Source organism: Plecotus auritus, assembly GCF_963455305.1.
Source record: "Plecotus auritus genome assembly, chromosome: 9".
In the NCBI taxonomy this organism is placed as follows: domain Eukaryota; kingdom Metazoa; phylum Chordata; class Mammalia; order Chiroptera; family Vespertilionidae; genus Plecotus; species Plecotus auritus.
This window is the reverse complement of record NC_137783.1, coordinates 102,054,392-102,077,966: the sequence shown is the minus strand read 5'-3', so window position 1 is coordinate 102,077,966 and position 23,575 is coordinate 102,054,392. Positions and strand designations below refer to the sequence as shown.

The 23,575-nt window shown below is 41.0% G+C and overlaps 1 protein-coding gene across 27 annotated transcripts in view; it reads right to left on the bottom strand.

Annotated features, from left to right (window-relative positions):
* Nucleotides 1-2,792: 2,792 nt before the first annotated feature.
* The window catches only part of DLG2 (discs large MAGUK scaffold protein 2), a 2,053,927-nt gene continuing 2,033,144 nt past the window's right edge, over nucleotides 2,793-23,575 (bottom strand). For 22 of the 27 annotated variants that reach the window (XM_080687274.1, XM_080687295.1, XM_080687298.1 and 19 more), the window contains 6 exons: nucleotides 21,064-21,114; nucleotides 20,047-20,148; nucleotides 16,557-16,729; nucleotides 14,305-14,414; nucleotides 6,694-6,785; nucleotides 3,914-4,770 (listed from right to left, as the gene is read on the bottom strand). In XM_080687274.1, the coding sequence (XP_080543400.1) occupies nucleotides 4,664-4,770; nucleotides 6,694-6,785; nucleotides 14,305-14,414; nucleotides 16,557-16,729; nucleotides 20,047-20,148; nucleotides 21,064-21,114 (635 nt within the window). In that variant the 3' untranslated portion in view covers nucleotides 3,914-4,663. Of the gene's footprint in view, nucleotides 4,771-6,693; nucleotides 6,786-14,304; nucleotides 14,415-16,556; nucleotides 16,730-20,046; nucleotides 20,149-21,063; nucleotides 21,115-23,575 lie in introns of all 27 variants that reach the window. The other 5 variants (XM_080687299.1, XM_080687292.1, XM_080687284.1 and 2 more) reach the window with 2 other exon arrangements.

The following is a 23,575-nucleotide window of genomic DNA, read 5'->3' as shown; positions in this document are numbered from 1 at the left end:
ATCCTGCACTACAGTAGCTCGATGGAGGAACATCCTGTCCGAGAAAAGCACAAAACTGTCCTATTGAAAGGCTCTAACGGGTACAGCCTGGTGCACTCACTTAGGAAACACAAATTCAGAAAGGAGAGAAGAAAAGTTTGCCATCCCTTGGGAGTCAACCTTGCCGGTTGGTTGTCCTCATGAGTTGCTAGGGAGATTCTGAATTCTCTCTTGGAGATGAGCTTTGTCTAAATCGTCCACCCGTCTTAGCTTGTCCTCAGCTGCTACAAGAAACTGCACAGCTGTACAAGACATGATTTCCGAAGCACAGTTTTCAGTGAGGAAGGATATTTACAGACTGGAGCGAGTGTGTGGGTTTCCATCCACATTCATTCAGACCCAGTGTAGTATGTGTATACATGACATACATACCCCATATACCATACGTACACAGAAGTAAAATGTCTAGCCACAGAATTCTCTAGAGAGTTCTCTGGCTAATCAGTTGTCACAGGAGGTACTCCACATGCTTTAAGGGAAATGTCCCCTTATTTCCCCCTAGGAGAGACAAATTATTATGATAAACTTAGGAACTAGCCTGAGTCCTTGACTTAAATACTTTTGTAGGAATTTAGGCAGGACCAAGACAGGAACAAAGATGTTATTTCACCAGCGAGTCCATTCAATCTCACCAGCTGAAAAGCAGAGAGGGGGGGTGTTTCACATAAAAATGAGGGGGGAAAAAGCTTATGAATGGGGAAAACATCTTTCTCCAAATCAAGGTGATGGCATGGCTTCAATGAGAAGGAAGAGTTTTGCTGTCAGAATACTTGTTGGGGCCAGAGTCTGCCTTTATTGAAAGGAAGTGTCCCTAGAGCCACGGGCTGGTGCTGGGAGCGGGCTTGCTTTGGACCAGCCTTCCGGCAGAGGGGCACCCAGGTGCCGCAGAACCCAGAGCACATGCAGCGTCACTGCCAGGGCAGCGGTGCAGGCTGGCTCAGCGGGGCAGGACCTCATGCTGAGTGTTGCCTTCTGGGCTGCGTAGGTGAAACAGTGACCCCAAGTATTTGTGTCACTAGTCCAGCTTATGGACTTGCTGTCTGAATCAGCCACGAGCCCTTATAGGACAGAAATGTTGAGAAGTGGGGTATTGGAGAGGAGATGACCAGAAGTGTGAGGAAAAGAGAAAGAACGGGAGAGGAGCCTGGCCAATGTGGCTCAGTAGCTGAGCATTGACCTATGGACCAGGAGGCCACAGTTCGATTCCTGGTCAGGGCACATGCCTGAGTTGTGGGCTTGTTCCCCAGTGCAGGAGGCAGCCGATCAATGATTCTCTCTCATCATGGATGTTTCTATCTCTCTCTCTCCCTCTCCCTTCCTCTCTGAAATTAAACAAAAAAACAAACAAACAAAAAAGGTGGGAAAGGAGGGGAAGAGGAATAAGAAGGGGGAAAGAGACAGAATAAAAGAGAGATAGACAAAGAGATGGGTAATAAAGGGGAGGAGTAAAGAAGGGCTATAGGCAAGTCAACAACTTAGAGAAGACAGGAAGGAAGGCTAAAAGAAGAGGTACACAAAGAGATCTATGGGATGAGATGGAAAGAGAAGGGGGAGAGCAGAGGAAGAATGAGAAAGAACCAGAGGTGAGAGCCAGAGGAGCAGAGAGCTCTTCCCTGGCTTCGAGTCCTGAAGGGCTGGCAGTGGGATCTGAGACAGCTCACAGGCACCTGAGTGCAGCTTCGTAAAGATCGGCTCACTAAACACATGGAGCCGACCCAAGAACTTGGGGCTGGGAGAAAAGGCCTGCAAAGAGGTGGCCGACAAATCCCACGGGAGAAGAGCAAGAAACAGATGCCCCTGCAATTAGCTGACAAGTGGGGTTTTGAATTTGGTAAAGCTGAGACCCCCGTGGTGCTACACATTGTACCAGAGCATGAAAAATAGCACCAGTGACACGATCTGGCACTTTTCCGAAAGGGCCCAGCATGGGAATGTGACACTGCGCCCCCAGCAAGCCTTCAGATTGGAGAGAGCTCCGGACAAAGTTTGCAGTGTTAGCACCAGTCTGGCCCCAGGCTCCGAGTGCATTGGCACCAGATGTGATCTGGGTAACTCTCCTGCCGTTTCCACACCAGTTGTCAGGTTTGCTGCAAAATACACCCATTCACTGGAGCCATAGAGACCTCAACGTTGGGAGGCGCAAGACAACACAACAAATGGAGGTGTAAGTTCTATAGGAAAAGACCCTCTCACCAATTTGCTTGGTGATTCTTCAAGCAAATATATATATGTATATATATTTATATAAATCTACATAAAAAATCAGTGCAAATGCCAATTCTAGTCTGAAAGCATCTACACTAGGAAAATAAATAATTATATTACTACAAAACCAAGGGTTGGTGGTTCAGTTTGATTGTACTCAGCCACAACAATACTTAATATTAAATGAAAAGCACATCGCACGACCCGCGGAAACATCTACTCGTTAATGACAGTCCTTTAAATAAATGGTTGCATGCTCAGTTGAGAAACCAAAGGAGTAATCATGGTGGCCTAAAGATAGAGCTGGGACCAGGAATGGCATTCTGGTGGCAGGAAAGGTCTGGGAGCAATATTGATGAAAGGAGACCTTGACCTGAAACTGGCTAATGGCAAATGTGGTCACATCTTTAACATTTTGAGCAATTTAAGGGAATTTCTAGAAATTTAACTTTCATTAGAGGGTAATTACATTGCCAGCCCTTTCATTAGCAAAGGAAGCCTCAAGACTACAGGTAGATGCATGATTTTGCTTTTTCTGTGTTTGTTTTGGTGACTGCAGCCAGGCAGAGAGTGGTAGTTAGTGTAAGATGAACACCACCTGTTTTTGGAAAGAGACCCTCATTCTGAGCTCCGATGTTCTTCCTGTGAAAAGCCCCACCACAGCTGATGGCTCTGTCTCTTGCTTTCCCACCCCAGCCTGCATGCTGGTTTGCTGCACAGTGTGGCAGAATTCCTGCCAGGTCTGGATGTACCCCAGTAATAAGGCGATGGGGCTGAGTCTGGGCCTGCATAGAACCCAGAGTTGAGTGGTTATTGAGATCACAGAACAGTCTCTCTCTAAACACCTTGGGCACAAGCAAAGCTAATGTCACCACCAGCTCTAATGTAGGATATAGGCTCTGGGAGGTTCCTTTCTTTAAAAAAATCATCATTATAATTGCTAATAAATAAACTTGGTCCAGGTGCAGCCCTCAAGAAAGGCAGTTTAATTGGTTGACCTCTAAGTCATTAGTTGTCTTTCCTTATTGTTCTACCTCTTTGCCCTGTACACAGAAACAAGTCTGCACTCCTCAACCCCAACCAGATAATTCCCTTCTCTCTTTCTTCCTCAGAAAAATAGTGCATCTTGGGACAGATTTCTCTATGACTCTATAGCATCTCTGGCTGTTATAAAACCTGTTACTTGTGAAACAGACAAAAAAAAAGTGTCCTAATTACTCATGATTGGCCAAAATACAACATGACCCTTTAAGAATTGTATGTAAGTAACTAGGAACAAAGTTATTCAACTATTTGCATGGCAGGCCCAGGTAGTTTATCAAGAGAAAAGCAAAAACTTCCCTTTAGCTTGTTGGTATGAGTTGGTCTCTGAAAGCCATCAGCTTAAAAATGCATTAACCAAATGTCTTCCAAAAATATCCATGAGGGCAACTCATTAAAGGATGTGCTCCATGAGAGTCTATCACTAATAGGATAGGGAGGTCATGGGAGGTAAGTAAGGGAGAAGTCTGTGTCAGACTTGGAGGGAACTCAGATGCTCTTAGTGGATCATTGGCAACAGAAGGGAGAGTGCAACTTTCAGTTCTTGAATTTGATAATCTGCAGGTAGTGCATACAGTTAGTCTTTCCATTAATTAGTCTTTACAAAATATTTCACAAAACTTTTTTAACCTATAGAAATTTGTTTCTATACATTTAATATATTTTTATTGTATAAATTATTCTCATCTTTAGTGCCTTCTTTCACTTTATAAATGGCAAAATAGACAATAAACAATCATGAAGCTAACCCAGGTGGAACCCCCTCTTCCCAGTAGGGTCAGTCCTCCATACACTCGTGAGTTTTATGAAATGCTCATCTTTGCAGGTGCCAGTCAAAGAAACTACACGCACATTCTTCCCTGATATTATGCCGTCTCCAAAGGGACTCCTTTCTTTTTTTTTTCCCTTCGTTCTTTCCTTTGCTCGTTAAGAAATCAAAGAATATGCATATAAAAAGTCAAAGTGGACCAATTACAGATGTGGGTAATGGGAAGGTTGGTGAAGTTCAAGTGCTGGCAACTTTTCTTTAAAGCAAAAAAAATACAGAGAGCTCAGCAGCTAAGTGGGCTCTGGACATCTGCTGGGTGAGGAGGCTGCCCAGCTTGGGCACCAAGCCCGTCAGAGGTTCATCCCTACGCCTGGCCCCTTGAGCAAACCAAAGCCTTCCTGCATACCGCAGTGTCTTTTCTGTCCCACCCTTTGGCCCCTCTGTTTCCTTCATGGCTTCACACAGTTTGTGTTGTACATTCATCAGATTTCACATTGACTGCAAAACATAAATGCAACAAAAACATAAAAGCCTCCAAGTAGTAATATTATATATATATTTTGTTCTTCTAAATGCTCTTCTGTCGTTGTCAGAGATGCAGTAGCTAATTTATAACTTTTCCTTTGAGGGGATCCAGATGAAAGGCCCAGACTGCTCTTCAATGACAAGCTTGCACTGGTTATATATATCTTCTAAGCTATCTCCTTGGACAATAGCTAGAACGAAAGCAAATGCACCCAGCGTTAGGAATCTGTCATCCATCACACAGCGGAAGCTCAAATCAGTGATAGACAAACTCATCAGGAAACTTAGCGGGACTTTTCACTAGTAAGAAAAAGCAGAAAATTCACTTAAGCAAGGTCACATCAATGATGAAAAAAGTGCTTTTCAAGGCATATTCTGGATCAGCAATAAATGCAACACAATCTTTCTCCTTTCTACATGTATGTCTGTTGTTCTGGACAATGAATCGCCCATTTAGTTGCATTTTATGAGTATCTATCTACTCTGGGCCAGGCCCTGAGGTAGGTATTGATCATTTTTTCAGATTGAGAGCTCACCATTTATTAAGGAAAGCTGGCCTTATATGTCTGTATTGTACTGTACTTAGACACAGAGGAAATAATAAAGTTCTTGGGAGAAACTTTAGTTAACCTCCTCAACCCCCAAAACCTTTAAAAGGAAACCCCATTCATCCTCCAAGTAATCTGGTAACATGAAGTTTTACCCTACATACTCAAATTGAGAATATCTTATGGTAAGTACTTATAAGAAACATAAATAGGAGGAAACATAAACAAACTGATCAACTGTGTATTACTAAAATACCAAGTCACTTAGATTAGATTTAAGTACTTTTCATTATCTCCTGTGGGGGCAAAAAACTACCTTGTAGCTACATCTCTAAAACACATCAGTACTATCCTTATTACAGTAGGGCTTACATTGCTACTGAAACATGGTTTAGGTTTTCAAAAACACTCTTCAGAATATAATGATTATGTATTATACGCCCGAAATATAAGCCACTGTCAAACAGACATTGTTTTGACTTGATGATCCTACCTGGATGCTCTTTTAGGATGAAATATAACTCCTATCTTTGTTATTATTAGAAACTTTACTTAAGATTACCCAATTCAACATGTTTGCAAACTGCTAAGCCACTGGTGTTTTCTATTCTGAGTAAGATAAACAAGAAAATATCTAACTTTACATAAGGTTATTCAAGAGGAAAGTTCTTGTTTTCAAACTATCAGTTGTAAGGCAAATTCCACAAATGTTGCTCACTCCTTGGATTTAATCAATGTTTCATGAATATATATGAGAAAACCCAGGATACCAAGATTAAAAAAAAAATCGTCCTTTATTCCCCAAACTTCATTTCCAAGGACATATTTAAAAAGAAAAAAAAAAGTTTTATTTGACAGGGAATTAACTGAAACACAAGGAAGTATTTCAAGACTATTGTTCACATGTGTTAATGGGGAGGCCGACCTCCAGGTCACTGAAGTGGAGGCTGGAGGCCCTGAGATTGCTGCTCTAGAGTGACTGCTTTGGACAGCCCTCAAAGTTTCTTTTTTCAAGTTTTCTAATAGCAGGGAGATAGTTTAATGAAGTATCAATGCCTAAACTGTCTTTAATAGCAGGAAGTAGCTCAGTGGCATCTGGCGTCCCTGGCTTTAGATAGGGCCACCGGGAACCTGGGGCTGGCTGCAGCTTAATTCAGAGCAGGAGAAATCCAGAGTCGGAAGCAAATGGGTGAAGCAGAGGGAAATTAGGGATTCTCAGCAGAAAGGTTTAAGGGCCCAGATGTACCAGGCTTTCAATATGCTAAATGTCAGGCAATTTATCTCCTTTATCACAGTTCCAGGGGAAATGAGCTTACCTGTATTAGACTTACCGAGGTGATCACTTTGTAAGTTATATAAATGTCTGGTCACTATGTTGTACACTTGAAACTAATATAATATGTACAGGGTGGGGCAAAAGTAGGTTTACAACTGTTGGTATGGAAAATTTGTACAATAATTAATAAATAAGAATAAACTGTTTCGTATCCTCACAACTGTAAACCTGCTTTTGCCCATCCTCCTCTATGTCAACTGTAATTGAAAAATATTTTAGAAAGAACTTACCTGTAAAATACTCTCCAAATTCTTGTTCTAGCTTAATTGCACGATCATAGGTTTTCTTGGCCTGTTCCTCTGTGAGACGCTTGTTCATCTCCCTGGGAAAATGAGAGTTTAGTATTAGAATGCACAGGGTCTATTCAAAACCCTGAAAAATTAAAATGTCTGGCAAAAATGAGTCCCGCAGGAGACTTAGTGTAATCTTAGCAGCAGCGTCCTAGTCTTCATTTGGGACTCCTCTTTGCTGGAATAATTTTTAGCAACAAAGACTCCTTCCCAGGAGCTCCTTCTCTCCACAGGCAATCTCTTGGCCTCACAGTGGGCTGAAGCAGAACCTGTCTCCTTATGATTACCAGGTGCTGGTCTCTGTTCTGCCCTCGGCAGTCCCACAGGGTAGGGCTAAACTTCCTTCCTCGACGACAGGCACCAGGGTCTTGAAATCAAGCCCTCCAGTGTGTCTTGAGGTTTCCACTCCATAATAAACTGCTCTACATCCTTCATCTATTCTCTCCTTGGATATGATTTATGAATCCTGACCTTCCTTGGACTTTGTTCTAGACTATCTAGATCTCTTTTACTAGTAAATGTGGGCTGTAGAATTGAACAAGATCTTCCCAGGGTGGTCAGAGGGAGGAGAGAGCTGGCCAGAAGGGAAGGTATATCACAGCTTTTTGGACCTCATTACATATGAGAGAACATGACTTAGCTGTTCTGAGGTACTGACCCCTGAGAAAGCTTTGATTTCTCGACTCCCCCATCCTTCCCAAGAGCTGCTGCTCATCTTTAATGTGCAACAGAAACCATGTGGAGTGGAGAAACACAGAAAGTGCTTCCAAAGAATTATAGGAGAGGTGAAGGCCCCTTAGGCATGTGTGTCGTTTTTTTCCTCACCCGAGGACATGCTTAGAGAGGGGAGGGGGGAGGGGAAAGAAGGAAGGGGGGGAGAGAGAGCGCGAGAACGAGAGAGCGAGAGCGAGAGAGAGCGAGAGCGAGAGAGAGCGAGAGAGAGAGAGCGAGAGAGAGAGAGAGAGAGAGAGAGAGAGAGAGAGATGCAGTTGCCTTCCGTACATGCTCTGACCTGGGGATGGAAGCCACAGCCTAGGTATGTGCCTTGATCGGGAATCAAACCGGCAACCTTTTGGTGCACAGGATGATTCAACCAGCTGAGCCACTCTGGCTGGGTAGGTGTGTGTATGTTTCAGGCTGGAAGGCATTCTGCAGCTCTTGCTGCTCAACTTTTACAAATGGGAGGCATGACTGTAGCAACCAGCACCCTGCACTTCCTCCGTTTTTATAATCAGATGGAATCTCAAGGAGCTGCTGAAGAAGGCTTGAATTAAAGTGAACACAGAGGGAATGTAACAATCTATAGAGCTGGTTTCAAAATATTTTCAAATAGACTGCAAGCAAGTACTATTAAATAGTGAGCCAGGATAGAGGTGCTTGTTAAGGAACAATCTTTAATGCTCATTTTGCTTATTTTTGTTCTGATAGAATGGGCTGTAAAGGAATTATGCCTGAGATTCTCTGTCCCTTTCTTTCTGTTAGCCTGTCAACCCTTGGTGTATCATTAACTGTATATAAGTACTGCTTAATCATTGTAAGTTTATTTAAATCCAACCTAGTCTCAAGGTCAAATTGAGGTGAGAGAAAAATGGAAAATAACCTAATCTACTGATCCCTAACCAGTGGCAGCTTTGTCTTCCCATGTCCTCTAGTATTAATTTTTTTTTTTTGCCTACCAAATTACACTTTTAAAATACACATTATTTTATCTTTGCATGTTTTTTAAATAAAAAACATTTATTAGTCAAAGCCTGCCAGTCATTGCCTCTGATCATCATAAGAATACCAGTGTGACTGCACTGGGCTGATAGAAGTCTGGCCAAGAGCAGTGACATTTTAGTTGGTCCATTGGGATGTGTGGACCAGATGGGTGTAGAATTTCATTGCTGCCTTTGCATGCCACTTAGGAAGCCAGAGATCTGAGTCTGGAACACATGGTCTTAGTCAATTCCTTTTTTTTTTTTTTTTCCAGAGCAAATAACTGAGGCCTGAAGTAGTAGAGAGACTTGCCTAAGGTTGTACATTTAATAAAGAGTAAATCTGATGCAAGAACTCAAGGTTGGTTTTTTAAAAAACCATTTTTAAGTCAAACAGACCTTCTATTATACCAAGACTCTTTCAAAAGACTTATTTGAGAAAAAAAAAAACAAACACAACAAACCGAACTCAGAATCATTAAATGATTCTGGACATGATGCTGATGGCTGCAATATAAAGAAATGGGAATTTCCTGAATTCCTGCTGTTGAAATAAACTCATCTCGTTCTGAGGGATGGTATCTATGATCCCCCTCTCAAATAGCACAAGCCCTAGAAGCTGTGAGTGACTGTCACTTTCGTGTGCAGAACATGCTGGGCTAAATGAAGGGATACATTACACAGCAAGACAATGTTTTGCTCCCGATGTCAAAGAAGCATGTAGCCCGGGATCTTCTTTGACTTCCCTGGCCCATGCTGGTCTGTCTTCTTGGATTTCCCTTTGTACTTTTTGTAGCAATGAATAAATTTAGATATTTAATTCCCTAATATATGAATTTGTTTTGTCTTTTTGCCTAACCTAGGAGTTCTTCAAGGGCAGATACCATGGCTTGTTTATCAGCATATGGCAAGGAGCCTGACTGAACACATTGAAAGAAGTGAATGAATGAATGGACAGCTAGACAAGGAACTATAATGATGTCACAGTTAAAGATGGAGTGAACACAGGCCATCATAGGAGCACAAAGGTAAGAGCACACTGGGGTGGCAAGGTGAAAGCTTCTCATTGCCATGGGGTGGGGCAGGGACAGAAGTCACAGGGGGCACACTATAAAAAGAACATCTCTTTCAAATATACTCCCTTGATTTCATGCTTCTCTGGAGAGTCAGCTATGTGTGTGCTAATAAGCTCTGTGGTTTGATGTGGAAGATGCGCTTGAGAAAATGTATGCGTGATGATGTATCAATGCCTGAATGTGACAGCTGCCATGCTCTTGTTCCGGCTGACTTAGCCTTCACTCCTCCTGGGGCGTGAGCAACTCAGAACCGCCTCGCTCCTGACGTAAAACCCTTGGAAAACTGAACTGGAGAGTATGCATTCCACATTTATGAATGATGGCACATTGGTTGGAATGTCTCCACTATTGCGCTGGAGACCTATGGATGTGGATGCAGCCACTCTGACAGATTCCCGGTCCTCGTTGAGGAATCCAGCCTTCAGTATGTTTAATTTTCCTTGGTGATAAGTGGCTGTGATAATGCCCTAAGGCAAAACGAAATAAGTCATCTCATAGTTGTGGAAGGAAGTAGACCTTCTACTGAGCACCAGATGGGACTGTCTCCCAATCTCAACGTGGAACCAAATGTGCAACTGCTGTTTCTCCCTCAGGCCTCACTTCCTGGGAGCCATTTATTCCACTGCCTGTTGATGATGTGAAACTTATTTTTCTATTTAATGAAAAAGGCTTTTAAGATGCTGTTCCTAGGATGTTAGCATTGCTCATAAAATTTATGAGACTCTTTAAAGATTATAAATTACTTTTACATAATGAAATTTGTGGTTGCTTAATTCACTTTGTGCAATATGCCACACAGTATCCTACATGACGGGAAATTTAATACATGCTATTGGGGATAATATGATCAAGAACCATTATTTTATTGTTAACGAAGATTTTTCCATGTGCCAACTATGGGCAAAGCTCTTTATGTTAAAATTTAACACGTAAATTCACAGGGCTGAATTGTTGGCGATCTCCTTATTTGATTTTTGGACTCTGATAAAAACTTTGCCCATCTTTTATTTGAGAATATAGTCTACTTTTAAGATAGCACTCTGGCAATTTCCTCAGAGACCCACTGTATATTTAACTGATTTCTCTTGGGTTGCAATTCCAGCTACTGCAACTTGCTTCATTTCTTCATCCTCAGAGAAGACGGCGGAGCAGGTAGCTGATAGCCTCTGCAAGCAACTGCGTTAACCTCTTGGAGTAAGTAATTTCTTTGATCTTTCTATGAACACTGTTTTCCAGAACTTTGTGGTTCACTTCTGCAGCCTGTCAAATACCCTGAGGTCTTGAGGCCCAAATGGAGGCATATTTGAGCAAAGTTCTTGTGACAGACACACTAGCATGAACTCTTGTGATCTCTTGGAAAAGGCACTGTACTGTTCATATATTTTATGATGATCAAATAGCTTTATTCCATTTATAATAAGGTAACTTGACATATTTTTTTAAATAAATCTTTATTGTTCAGATTATTACAGGTGTTCCTCTTTTTTTCCCCCCATAGCTCCCCTCCACCTGATTCCCCACCCCCCATGCCCTTACCCCCCGCCACTGTCTTCATCCATAGGTGTAAGCTTTTTGTCCAATCTCTTCCCGCACCCCTCACACCCCCTCCCCCCGAGAATTGTCAGTCCACTCCCTTTCTATGTCCCTGATTCTATTATATTCACCAGTCCATTCTGTTCTTCAGATTTTTTTATTCACTTGATTTTTAGATTCACTTGTTGGTAGGTATGTATTTGATGTCATTTTGTTGTTCATAATTTTTATCTTTACCTTTTTCTTCTTCTTCCTCTTCTTAAAGAACACCCTTCAGCATTTCATGTAATCCTGGTTTGGTGGTGATGAACTCCTTTAGCTTTTTCTTGTCTGTGAAGCTCTTTATCTGACCTTCAACTCTGAATGATAGCTTTGCTGGGTAGAGTAATCTTGGTTGTAGGTTCTTGCTGTTCATCACTTTGAATATTTCTTGCCACTCCCTTCTGGCCTGCATAGTTTCTGCTGAGAAATCAGCTGACAGTCGTATGGGTGCTCCCTTGTAGGTAACTAACTGTTTTTCTCTTGCTGCTTTCAAGATTCTCTCTTTGTCTTTTGCCCTTGGCATTTTAATTATGATGTGTCTTGGTGTGGTCCTCTTTGGATTCCTCTTGTATGGGGTTCTGTGTGCTTCCTGAACTTGTAAGTCTATTTCTTTCACCAGGTAGGGAAAGTTTTCTGTCATTATTTTTTCTAATAGGTTTTCAATATTTTGCTCTCTCTCTTCTTCTGGCACCCCCAAAATTTGGATGTTGGTACGCTTAAAGTTGTCCCAGAGGCTCCTTACACTATGTTCATATTTTTGGATTCTTTTTTCTTTTTGTTTTTCTGGTTGGGTGTTTTTTGTTTCCTCATGTTTCAAATCTTTGGTTTGATTCTTGGGGTCCTTTGATCTACAGTTGAGTTTCTGTATATTCTTTATTTCAGACAGTGTATGCTTAATTTCTGACTGGTCCTTTTCCATTTTTTTGGCATTCTTATTAAGATCCTTAAAGGTCTCACTAAGTTCCTCAGCGGTTTTTAGAAGATTCTTGAGTAACCTTATAAATGTGGTTCTGAACTCTATGTCGTCCAGTAGTTTGCTTTCCTCCATTTCTCTCATTCATGACATGTTTCTTTATCTCCGCATTTTGCTGCTTCCTTGTGTTGATGGAGTGGCTTTGTGTGGTAGGTGACCTATAGGGTGCAGTAGCTCAGCCTCCCCAATCACCTGAGGTGGACGCCTTTGGTACACCCCTTTGTGGGCTGAGTGCAAAGTCTTGGTGTAGTTAAGCCTTGATTGCTGTTGGTACACTGGGAGGAATTGACCTCCAGGCCAATTGGCTGTGAGGACCCACTGTGTCTATAATGGAAGAACTGCTGTGCTGGAGACACTCTTATGGTGTAGGACTTGTTTCAGTGGGGCTTTGGTGCTGAGTCTGCCTCTTGAATGTGTCACTTATGGATGTGAGGAGTTGAAATCTGGTTTCTGACACTGATCACTAGGTACACTGGCTTCTGGATCTCCAATGGGGTGCAGGTCAGCTACTGTCTGAGGCCACCCAGCAGGAGCTACAGCGAGAACTACAGTTTTCTCCTCTTTGCTTGGGGTTTGGAGGTTTTGGAGCTGTCTGACCCGGGCTGCAAGTTTGCTAGGTTAAGTTGCGATAGGGCAGGCCATTCATATGCTAAAGCCGCTGCTTAGAGCTTGGGTGGGTTTGTAGGTTGTGCAGGGCGGGGTCTTAGGGCCTGACCAGGCTAGGGCGATGCAAACAGCGATGGCTGCCAGTAAGCTGGCTCTGTGTATCCGACCGTGTCCTCGCGCCCCACGCCCCAGCACAATAAACAATTATTCCTGCGCGCAGCCCTGCAAGCAAGCCTCCCTCACTTTCCGACCCCATGGCAGACAGTCCAGCTTCTCCCCGTAGGAGTTTGGGTTCCTCACGTCTCCCCAGATACTGGAGTTTGGAGTAATGGGAGCTTATCTCCCTTCGGGTTGAAAACAGCAGTGCTCCCAGATGCCCGTCGCCAGCCGGATTTGCGTGTCTCTGTACCTCAGCTTTTCAGTGCTTGTGCACCCCTCAATGCTGTTTGCTCTTTCCTTCTAGTTGTAGAACTTCCACTCAGCCAGCATTCCTGTGGTTCTGGGTGATAGACGTTTTGTCTTTTAGTTGTAGTTTTGAAATTGTTGTGCGAGGCAGCAGTTTAGGTGTTTACCTACGCCGCCATCTTGGATCCTCAGATCTTGACATATTTCATAGCAATAATAGCTACTATTTAGTGAGTGCTTCCCATATGCCAAAGACTGTATGAAGAACTTTACATTCATGATCTGTTTAACCTTCTTCTAGCTCTATGAGGTATATGTTCTTAATGTGCCAAGTTTAGAGGTGAGGAACTCAAGGTCACGGAATTGGCCAGTGGCAAAGCAAAGAACCAATCCTGATCAATTTTCAAGTCCCTGCTCTTTTACTCTTTGTTCTGCTACCTTTATGGCGACTGCAGCCTCATTTTTGTACGGAAGTTATCTATAAAGTAATGCCAACAATTTCCATCAAACTGTCAAAGGAAATATGTTACTTTGTAGTCAAGTCAGATCAGGAATATCTGCCCAATTTGTTTAGTGACTTTTGAAGGAAGATATTTTACAAGTCTTCTGAAAATTAAAAGAACAATATAATATATTTTCCCCTTGTTCATAAATGTGCACAAACATGGAGCTGTTGGGTTAAGTAATAGATATTTTACTGCCAAGCCATGAAGAAACTCCCTATAAAGGATAGTGGTCTATAATCATGAGGTTCTAATTAAGGAACGTAAGAATTCTGTGATACAATGAAGTGAAATGCCAATGAAAAGAGTCTAAAATATTGTCCACTCCTTTGATAAAAACCCACACATTTAAAAAGATTTACCAATGGAACTGCTCTCAGAAGTAAGAAGTAATTAAAAGATGATGCTTTCTATCATGTGGAAAACCAAACAACCAAATTAAATCAACCTACCTTCAAAACAACAAAAAAATCACACACATACACATACAAAAACAACTTGTGAAATGAAAATAAACATCAAGAAGCATTACTGAAGACATTTTAAGGAATTACTGACATGTCTGTAGTGACTCAAAAAACTTGAATACAGCTTTTAAAAAAAGGGAATGCTTAAAAAAAATCAATAATGGCATTTCCCCTTTGTAAGCATTTGTGACAGAACTGTGTCATATGGAACAGGGGGCCAGATGAAGGCCTCCAGTGGCCTCCACTTACATCAGAGGTTCCAGAGACTTGGGCTTAATGAAGATGGCAATGGGATAGAGCTGGGCAACTTGTAACCGCTTGATAGCATTTCCTGATACGTCAAGTATACAGTGTTTGCCCTGGTAGAAAGAGAAGAAAAATATGGAGTTAATCCAGAAAAAGTGATCATAATCCAACATCCACTAAAAATAATGTAAGTGTGTTAGGGGAAGATAAGGGATAATGGATTTCTCAGGGTTGAGAAGGATCACTGCAAAGCACAAGTAAAAGTTGTTACATAGGTGACTGCTGAATGCTTGCCATGACTCATATTTATCACTCCCTTACTAAGTGTCTGCCCTTGGGATAGACATTCCACATGTGTTATCTCAGTTAACTGTTTTCTTTTCTTTTTAATTGAATTTATTGGGGTGACATTGGTTCGCAAACCATACAGGTTTCGAGTGTACAACTCAATAAAACATCATCTGCACACTGCATGGTGCACCCATCTCCCCAATAAATATCTGATGCTTTGCACAGAGAAGATATGTAGACATGTGTAACGGGACTCGGTCTATTCTCATAAAGCTCGGAAACCATCTCTGAAGACAACTGTCAAGAAGAAATTCCCACATCTATGAGGGAGGTGTTATCAACTGCATTTTACAGAAGAGAAGACTAAGGCTTAGAAATATGAACAAACTTGCCCAAAGTCTCAGTGTGAGGAGGATGGAAACAAATCTTGAGCACTTACACAGCTGTTGGTTGGAATAAATGGACACCTCATTGTCTCACCCTGCCTGATGGTAACTTTTGAGTAATGGTAATCATGTGAATTTAGAATAATTCCATAAGTATTTGCTGAGTGCTTATATGTGTCCTGACCTTGATATGCCCAGCCTAGCAGAGGACACTCACAATAAGAGTTTCCTTAAATCTTGTATCTTAAATGCTGAGAGAGAGGCTTGCACAGGGTATGTAAATTTCTTGTTTGCTAATGAATAGAAACCCTATTACATTATAGCACAGCTCATTTAACTTGGCTTCCACTGCAATGAGTGCTCAGAGCAAGGAGTTGCTTTATAAAGTATTTCTAGAAAAGTAGATATATTTGCCACACATCAGATTCTACCTCCTGGAGAGAAATGGCCTCATTACTCTGATGCTGGCAGAACTTTACACAAGAGAAAAAGCACATTATGCAGATAGAAACAGTCCGAAATAGGGGATAACAACTCATCTGTAATATTTAAGTGAAAATGAGCTGAGTCCATGAATACTTGAGCTCTTATAATAGGAGAAATGCACTGAGATGGTTCAAGCCTTTACCACAGAAGCATTAGATTCCGAGTTTGCTATCTGTGAAGTGTAGCAGCTACATAAAGTTTCTAAATGATTTCAAGTTAACAAAGGTTGTATCTTTATGTTTCAAGAGGAAAATAGATGCAATTCTCCAGGATTACAAACAGTATGATATAGAAACTAACTTTTGAGAGAGAGGGAAATAGATGCAGCTGCTCAGTGTATTCTTAGGTAGACATTTAAATTTCTTACTTCATTTTTGTACCAGTACATCAACAGGGAGAAAACAGTATTCAACCCAACAAATATCAGTTATATAACAAATATAATTGGTTCTTAACTCTTTTTTTTCCCTCCTATGAAATGAATTCTCTGTTCACAGATCTGGATCTCTCTATAGGCAGATCTTAAAGCCACACTCACATACTTTCCTATCCTATTCTTTTTGGAATGTTCTCCTCTTTCCAGTCACTTAAAATTATTAGCAGGAAGGCAATCGCAGCACCTACAGCAACCTTAAGTTGGAATTTTTGCCAGTATTAGGCTAGGCAGTCAGCCCATTTCTCTCTTGATCATGGGGCTCTTAAGTTTTCAGGGAGATAAGACATAACTCCTGCTAATAAACAGACTTGAGGATGCTGGCCTAAACCACCAAGAGTAATGAAGCTTCCCTAATAAGTTCGATGTTGTTTACTGGGACCAAAGTCAAGGACAAAGGGAATCTTCATAAACTTCAAGCTGTTCAATGCCTTTATGTTTATACTCCATTCTTTCCCCTTCAAGTCCATCAGCTTATTTTACTGAAATTAGAGCAAAGATTAATGACCATGCTCTAAAGTGATTCTTTGCTTAGAGGTCTAAATGGAATATTTCATCAAACTTTACAACTGCTATCAGGAAAGAGTAATGACCAAAATATGCAGTTTGCCACCTGGAACCCTTCGGCAGGGGAGGTGTATGATGGTTGGTGAACATACCCTTTCTGCTACAAATCTCACAGACTGCACACTGGTTCCATACAAGTTGTCGTTGTACTGGCCGGCTTCTATAAACTTGTGCTCTTGGATATCCTTCTCCATTTGTTCTCTGGAAATGACAAAGTGATAGTCTCTGCCATCCACCTCGTAGTCACGCTTTGGCCTTGTAGTATCTTTATAAAACAAAAAATGAATAACATGAAGATCATACATTGACATCCATAAACTTCTTTACACTTATTTACCACAATACACACTCAACATAGATAAAAATATGTAATATGAAGTACCATGACATAGTTATAGGTACCAGTCTTAAGCCTCCTACTGTAAACAACTATAAAACTAGACAAAATTCATGGAACAGCTATTTTCAGGCATTAGACAACAGGCAGTGCAGGGCTATGATTCTCGATAAGTGAAACATATAAGGGGAACTACATTCACTCCACTTTCACTTCTTAATGGAGAGTCTAGAGGTCATATAGTGGCCCCAGAAAGATCATATTTTGGAAAGTTACTCTACTAGTAGACCCACCTTCACCATCATTACTGGAAGAAGCTGATCTTTCAGTAAATTACTACCTGTCAGAACAAAAACTTAATATTTTATAAAGAAAAATTATAAAATCCAGACTCTCCGTGATGTAGCATCACAATAAAATATTATGGGACAAGCAATGAAGCAAGAAAATGTGTCATATAACCAGGAAAAAAAAAAAGGACATACAGTAGAAATATATTCAGGAATTTAAAAATATATAAAATTAGATCATCACAGTTTAGGTGGGACTGAAAGTCATCAACTCTAATTGTGGCTAGAGGTGGCTAAATTCTTTGGAAGAGGAGAAGAGCAAACAATTATCAATATCAATAAAAAATGTTAATATATCTCCAATCTTCAACTTAGCTACTGTATTTCTAGGAATCTATATTAAAAATTGCCAAAACATAAAATTTTATCTTGAAAGATGTTCCATTACACCAGTTTATAAATTATAAATAACTTTAACATTAAATCACAATTCAATAATAGTGAAAAGCAGAGAAAACCCAAAATACCCATAAACGAAGATGCTTAATTATGGCATAGTAAAAATTCAAAATATTTATATAAAGTCTATATATATAAAAGGCTAATATGATAATTGTCCCTCTGACTGTCCAACCGGTTGCTATGATGTACACTGACCACCAAGGGGCAGATGCTCAACGCAGGAGCTGCTGTGATGTGCAATGTCCATTTACAAAGGAACAGCACTGCGGACCTGGCGCCCACAAAGCAACACTCGGCTTCACCCAAGTGGGACATAGGCCCCGCCACCAGCCGGAGTGACAGCTCACCAAATCACAGCCATGCTGCTGAGACCTCATGGTGCAAAATGTGGCCCACAGCCCAGCCCAGAAACGGTTGCTGTGGGTGCCAGGTAATGACGTCACATAGCAACGCTCAGCTTCCTCTCCCTAGTGACTAGCCTCCTTGGAGTTTCTTCAGCCCAGGAACACAACTTGCTTTATAGCCAGGTGGAAACATTTTACACTTTAACCAAATGTCTGTGAAATGTTTTCCCGTGCCTCATCTCATTTGATCCTCACAGAAGTCCTGGAGTAGGTAGATAGGAGACTCAGTAAAATCCTATTTTCTTTTCTTTAGCCAGAAAACGGAGATTTAGAAAGTTTAGAAACTTGACCCAACTGAAAAGAAGTAAGAAATGGTGGACCTTGAAAATGACTTCAAGTTTTCTCACTGAGCAGAATAGTCAAACACTGCTGCAGTTAAATATTTTACCCTATGTTCTCCCTGTGTGATCTACAATGATAACCTGCTTCGTGTTGATATTTACTGCTGTGTTGCTGATAACTACCTGAAGGAGAAGTTGTGGTGCTTCACTGTTTTGGAAAAAGTTTAGCTAAATCAGAAAGCAGGTCTAATTAAGCTAGTTTATCTATATATATAAAGCTCTCGCTGGTGCCAATTGCTTGTGTGTATTTCCATCTGTCATGTTGATCGTGAATTTGGTTGACACTTATAGAGAAAAGGTGAATAGCAATATTAAAATATTTCTTCTAATTTCCTTTCATTGTGCACAAATTTGTGCACTGGGCCTCTAGTTTTAATGTTAAATAAAAAATACTGTATATATCTAATATATATCCAACCACAGGAGAAAATGCTCATATAGAAAGAATGAATAGATGGAAAATATTAACAGTGATGTTATTTCTGGGTACTGTGTGGGATTCTGTATGTTTTTATTTTCTTGTTTAACTCTATTTTTAGCATTTCCAAGCTTTGTACAATGAACATGTGTTTATTATCATTTTATAGTGCTATTAATTAAAAAAGTAAGAGAAGAGTGTGCGAGGTTGAGGAGAAAATGAAAATGATGCTTAAGGATTGTGTGTGTGTGTGTGTGTGTGTGTGTGTTTTCTTTCAAAATTGGAGGAACAAACTGGAAGTTGCTATAAGTGGTTTGACTTGATCATTTCTATGTAGAGTCTTTTTCAGGACAGATTCTATGGCAGGATCTCTCCCCAGAACCCTCGCTGGGAACAGTTTTATGAGATATAGTCATTATTTTAGTTCCCTTCTGTTCATGTACTGCACACACACAATTCCTCCTATTCTTATGCATTCCAGGTGACATGTGTAGTACTAAACTATATGAAAGATACTTCAAAGCATAGAGCTTTAAAAATGTAGAGTGAGAAAGGAATATTTGTTGGGATCAGTTTTAAGAGCTCAATTAGTGAATCAATTAAAACTTTCTGGTGAGTTTGTCTATATACACAGAAGGCTTCCATGCATTAATTTGACAGTGACAAAGAGATGGAAGGGAGTTGAGTAGGGAAAGTATGGTGGGTGGAAGGAAGTAGTGCAGAGAGTATTTTACAGGACTACTCTCAGAGGGACCAGGATACCTGTTAGCTGTCCATGTGACAAAGTAGATTAAAGTCTATAATGGCCTGGAGGGGACATTAAAGTTTTATACACCTTCTTGTCTTCATCCTCCCAACACCTGGGACTATTAATACACAGGGGAAGGCTATTTTATTTTATTTGTGAACTAATAGATGGTCCTAAGTCATCTTGAGGTGATTTTAACATAAGGCTTTGTTTCTGACCTCATTCTATGGGAAAAGATGTTTCAGTGGCATTTTAATCAATCTATGAGAACATGCTGATGTCTATCAATAATCCTATGCTATTTTAAATGCTATCGCAATTACAAGGACAGGATCCATCCTGCCTTCTTGGGGAGCACAATCAGTGTGGAGAACATATCATACTCACTAAATAGAGAACACTACATAGCAGGATAGATGAAAAGCATTAGGCAGATAAAATTAAATAAGATGCATAGATGGTAGGTAACTGATAATATTTGAGTCACCAGAGAGACTATTGGAGGAACAGAATTACGTTTTATCATCTCAAAGGGAGTCAAGCCTCCCCCTACCCCTCAGAGAAAAGAGAAGTGATACTTACGAGGCACACAGGAGCCAAATTTGTCAGGGAATTCAGATATCAAGTCGTCGTTGATCCGATCCTTCATGGGGCCCAGGATAATCACTGGCCGAGTATAGTTTACTGCAGAGAGGAAGAGGAAGAGGCAGATGAGGAGAGAGACATGGAAATGACTGCAAAATTGCCAAACAATAAGAATTGCCGAGGGCATTACTGCATTGGATAAATTGCCCATACAGCTCTGCATTGGGAAATTGACGTTTGACATGCAACCTGTTGGTTTGCTGTGACTACTTTCTGGAATTTATTAACAGGAAAAAGGCAACTGTAGTGTCTGTCAATGAAAAGAAGCATTTGGAGGGGTTTTTCTTGCTCTTATGCTGTGCCTACATGATGTCAAAACAACTACTGCATTTAGTCAGCTCAGTGGGCGAAGAAAGATTCCAAAGCAGCTGTTTGGCCATTGTTTAGATAATGACTTTACAAAGTAATTGTTGGTAGTGACAGCAACTTATGTTTTTATAATTTCTCCTCCTCGGCTCAAAATGCCACTTACACTCTGTGGGGTTTTCCCCATTCCCTTGTATTGTGGGGTTAGAAGGAACTGTGAAGTTCATTGGGTACAACTCCTCATTTGATGCTTACATTTTCTCTACAATCTCACAGCCATTACCATCTGTCTGAATGCCTCCAGGAAAAGCAAAGGCAGGCTCCTGGAGCAGCCCACAGATGACCTGTAACCTAGGACAGGTCTGCTAGAAAGCCCTTCGAAATACTGAGTTGTCTTCAGTCTCCTGGGAGACTTTATCCAGTGCTATAGGTAGCTCTCCATTAAGGACCACTCATCTGGAGGGGCTGTTCCCTCCTCCGTGGTCAGCAGTGTGTGTTGGTGATAGGGCCAAAGAGAGAGCATGTGGTCTGGGACAGCCGAGCATTAAGCAGAGTTTATTTTCCTAATTCCTTCACTCTTTCCCTCCTATAATGGTGTCACCTGTTGTGGCCTGGAATTCAGGAATCAGAACATGCAGGGAAACTTACTTTCCTGCCTTGAGACAGGCTCATAAGAAAGAATGAAGTCTTCTTGCCCTCCTGAGAAGAGAAGAAAGGAAATGTACAGTGGACTAACAACCAGTCATATACTACAGCTACAAGCACTGCTCTGAAGCACAGGAAACAGGCACAGTTCAGGGTTCATTTTCCTTACTATCTCTTCCGAATGATTCCAAAACTCCCTTCATCCACATACAACTGTTGAGCACTATCACAGTGTCAGGTTACCGGTGGCCATGCCTCTAGGTAATGAATGGAGGCTGGTTGTCCGCCGCTCATCAGGGCAGTGACTTCTGAGGCTGCGTTTCGTCTGACACTGAGCAGTGGAGAGCCATGGCCTCTACACCCAGCATTACAACTTAAAATAAGATCATCTGGTTCAAAAACAGGCTCCATCCAATAGCTGGCTGCTTACATTATCAGAATTTCGGGACCTTTTATTTCACCTTCTATTTTATTTCCCAAAGAAACACACTATTCAAAAGCAAGTGTCTGCTTGCTTCATTTATGATGCAAAAACTTCCTCAGCATATATAACAGGACACTGAGGATTTTACTCTAATGTTAATTCATCAGGAAAATGCTGAGTCAATCAAGAAGGTAAAAAATTAAAGAGTCCCCTAAGTCCTTGGTGATAATTGCCATTAAATTTAGCCATGAAACTCTGGGAAAAGAACTAAGAAAGACAATGTAGCAAAATGTCAGCCCCTCACTGTCATTTGCCACAAGCCTTCTGATTCATGGTGGGCCTCAAGTCAACAAATAACCATGGAAGGTAAATTGGTTTTAGGCAAATATTTTTTTCCAATCAACTATTTTATCCAGTTGATGACCTGGGCATGAGATTAGGCTGATTCAGCTGCAAACCCAGAAGGGTCTGCTTTTTTATTTGCTTTAGGCCGAGGGTGGGGTAACTATCCTTTGATGGGAAATAGTTTAGGGCTGTTGAAAAGGGCTTCCTGTCTGTTGTTCTACAGAGGAGGTAGTTTTTTCTGAAACCAAAAGGCAATGAATCTTACTGCTTTATCTCCCCATCTCTCCTCAAACACTGTCCGTCTGTCTGTCAACACCACATGTTCCTCCTTCAAAAGCCATAGCACCAGACCAGGTGAGTTCATTTCATAAAAGGAGTTCATAGCACAGACAGTTGCAGACTGACAACAGATTTGGGGAAATTAAGCAAGTATGTGGATAAAGCTGTGAAATACAGATGTCTTCCCTAGAGATTGGGTAGGTGGGGTTGGGTAGGGGTGTCTTACATTTATAAGCATGAATGATGGCTCTGGCCTAAGTCATACTTACTTCACCATTAAGCAGGGCCTATTCTCAGAATGGCACTGCTAGGCCAACGTATTTCTTAAAGGCATGGAGAGTGGGCCTGATGTTCTTTCTAAGTGGCATCTACTCATAGCTTCCCTAGAAGTCTTCAGGGCACATTCCCACATTTGGGCAGGGGTTTGGTATGTGAAGAGTCAGATTCACATTATTTTAAAATTCAGGAAAAATGATTCATTTTAATAAATAAAACTACTGACATTTACAGAGGCGAGGCAAAAAAAAAAAAAATGATTGGTTCCCAGTTATCTAAAGCCTGAGAGGTAGAAGTCATAGGAATTCAAAATACAGGTGTAAAATGGTTGGGGGAAAGTATAGCTTTGGGAATAGAAGCATGGCAGGCTTAGAGCTAATGTTAGACTATTTTTACAGGGAAATTTAGGTGAAATGATTAAAATGTGAAAGGAGAATACTAACTATGGTATAACAAAGTTTTAAACATCAGGTGATATTTATGTCTCGCCACTAGACTGGGAACTCCATAAAGGCAAGGAGTAGGTTTCATTTACTACTGTGTCCCCAGCACTTAATATAATGATGTCAATAAATTTGCATTCTGATTTCAGTGGTAGAAAACAGGATAAGTAATGAGGCCAAAGGTAGGTTCTACTTTGTGTTTCTATGTGCTTTCACTTTAGGAAGTGTGGTTTTCTCTCAATGAATGTAACATGTTATGTTCCCATAGGAATCTCTTTCCAGTGGTCTTGCAAATCATTCTAAATAAGGTATTTGGTGTCAGTCTGTATAATTTGTAATTCAGAAAACTAGGTCAAAGCAACATAGCTTTGATTAATTTTGTTAGATCTGTAGTTCGTTATCAATTGCTTTCTGGTTTACTTTCTAACTTACACCAGGCACTGCTTCTTGTTCAGAACAGTAAGACTAGCAGTGGCAACATCCCTATGTCAAGGCCCATCCCAATTCCAATGACCCTGTGACAGTCAGGTGTTATGTAAAGAAGTTTCTAGGGAAGCTTTGGTGGTTGGTATCACACAATAGCTGTGAATTCAGCACCTTAAACCAATTTTCACTTTCATGTTCAAGAATGAAAAGCCCTGTGGGTAATGGAAAGAAGACTAAGAGGCAGAGGGAAAAAAGTCACAGCAATGAAGGAAAGATAATCCATGTGTGTATGGCACTTCCCAGGCCATAAAGGGCTTTCACA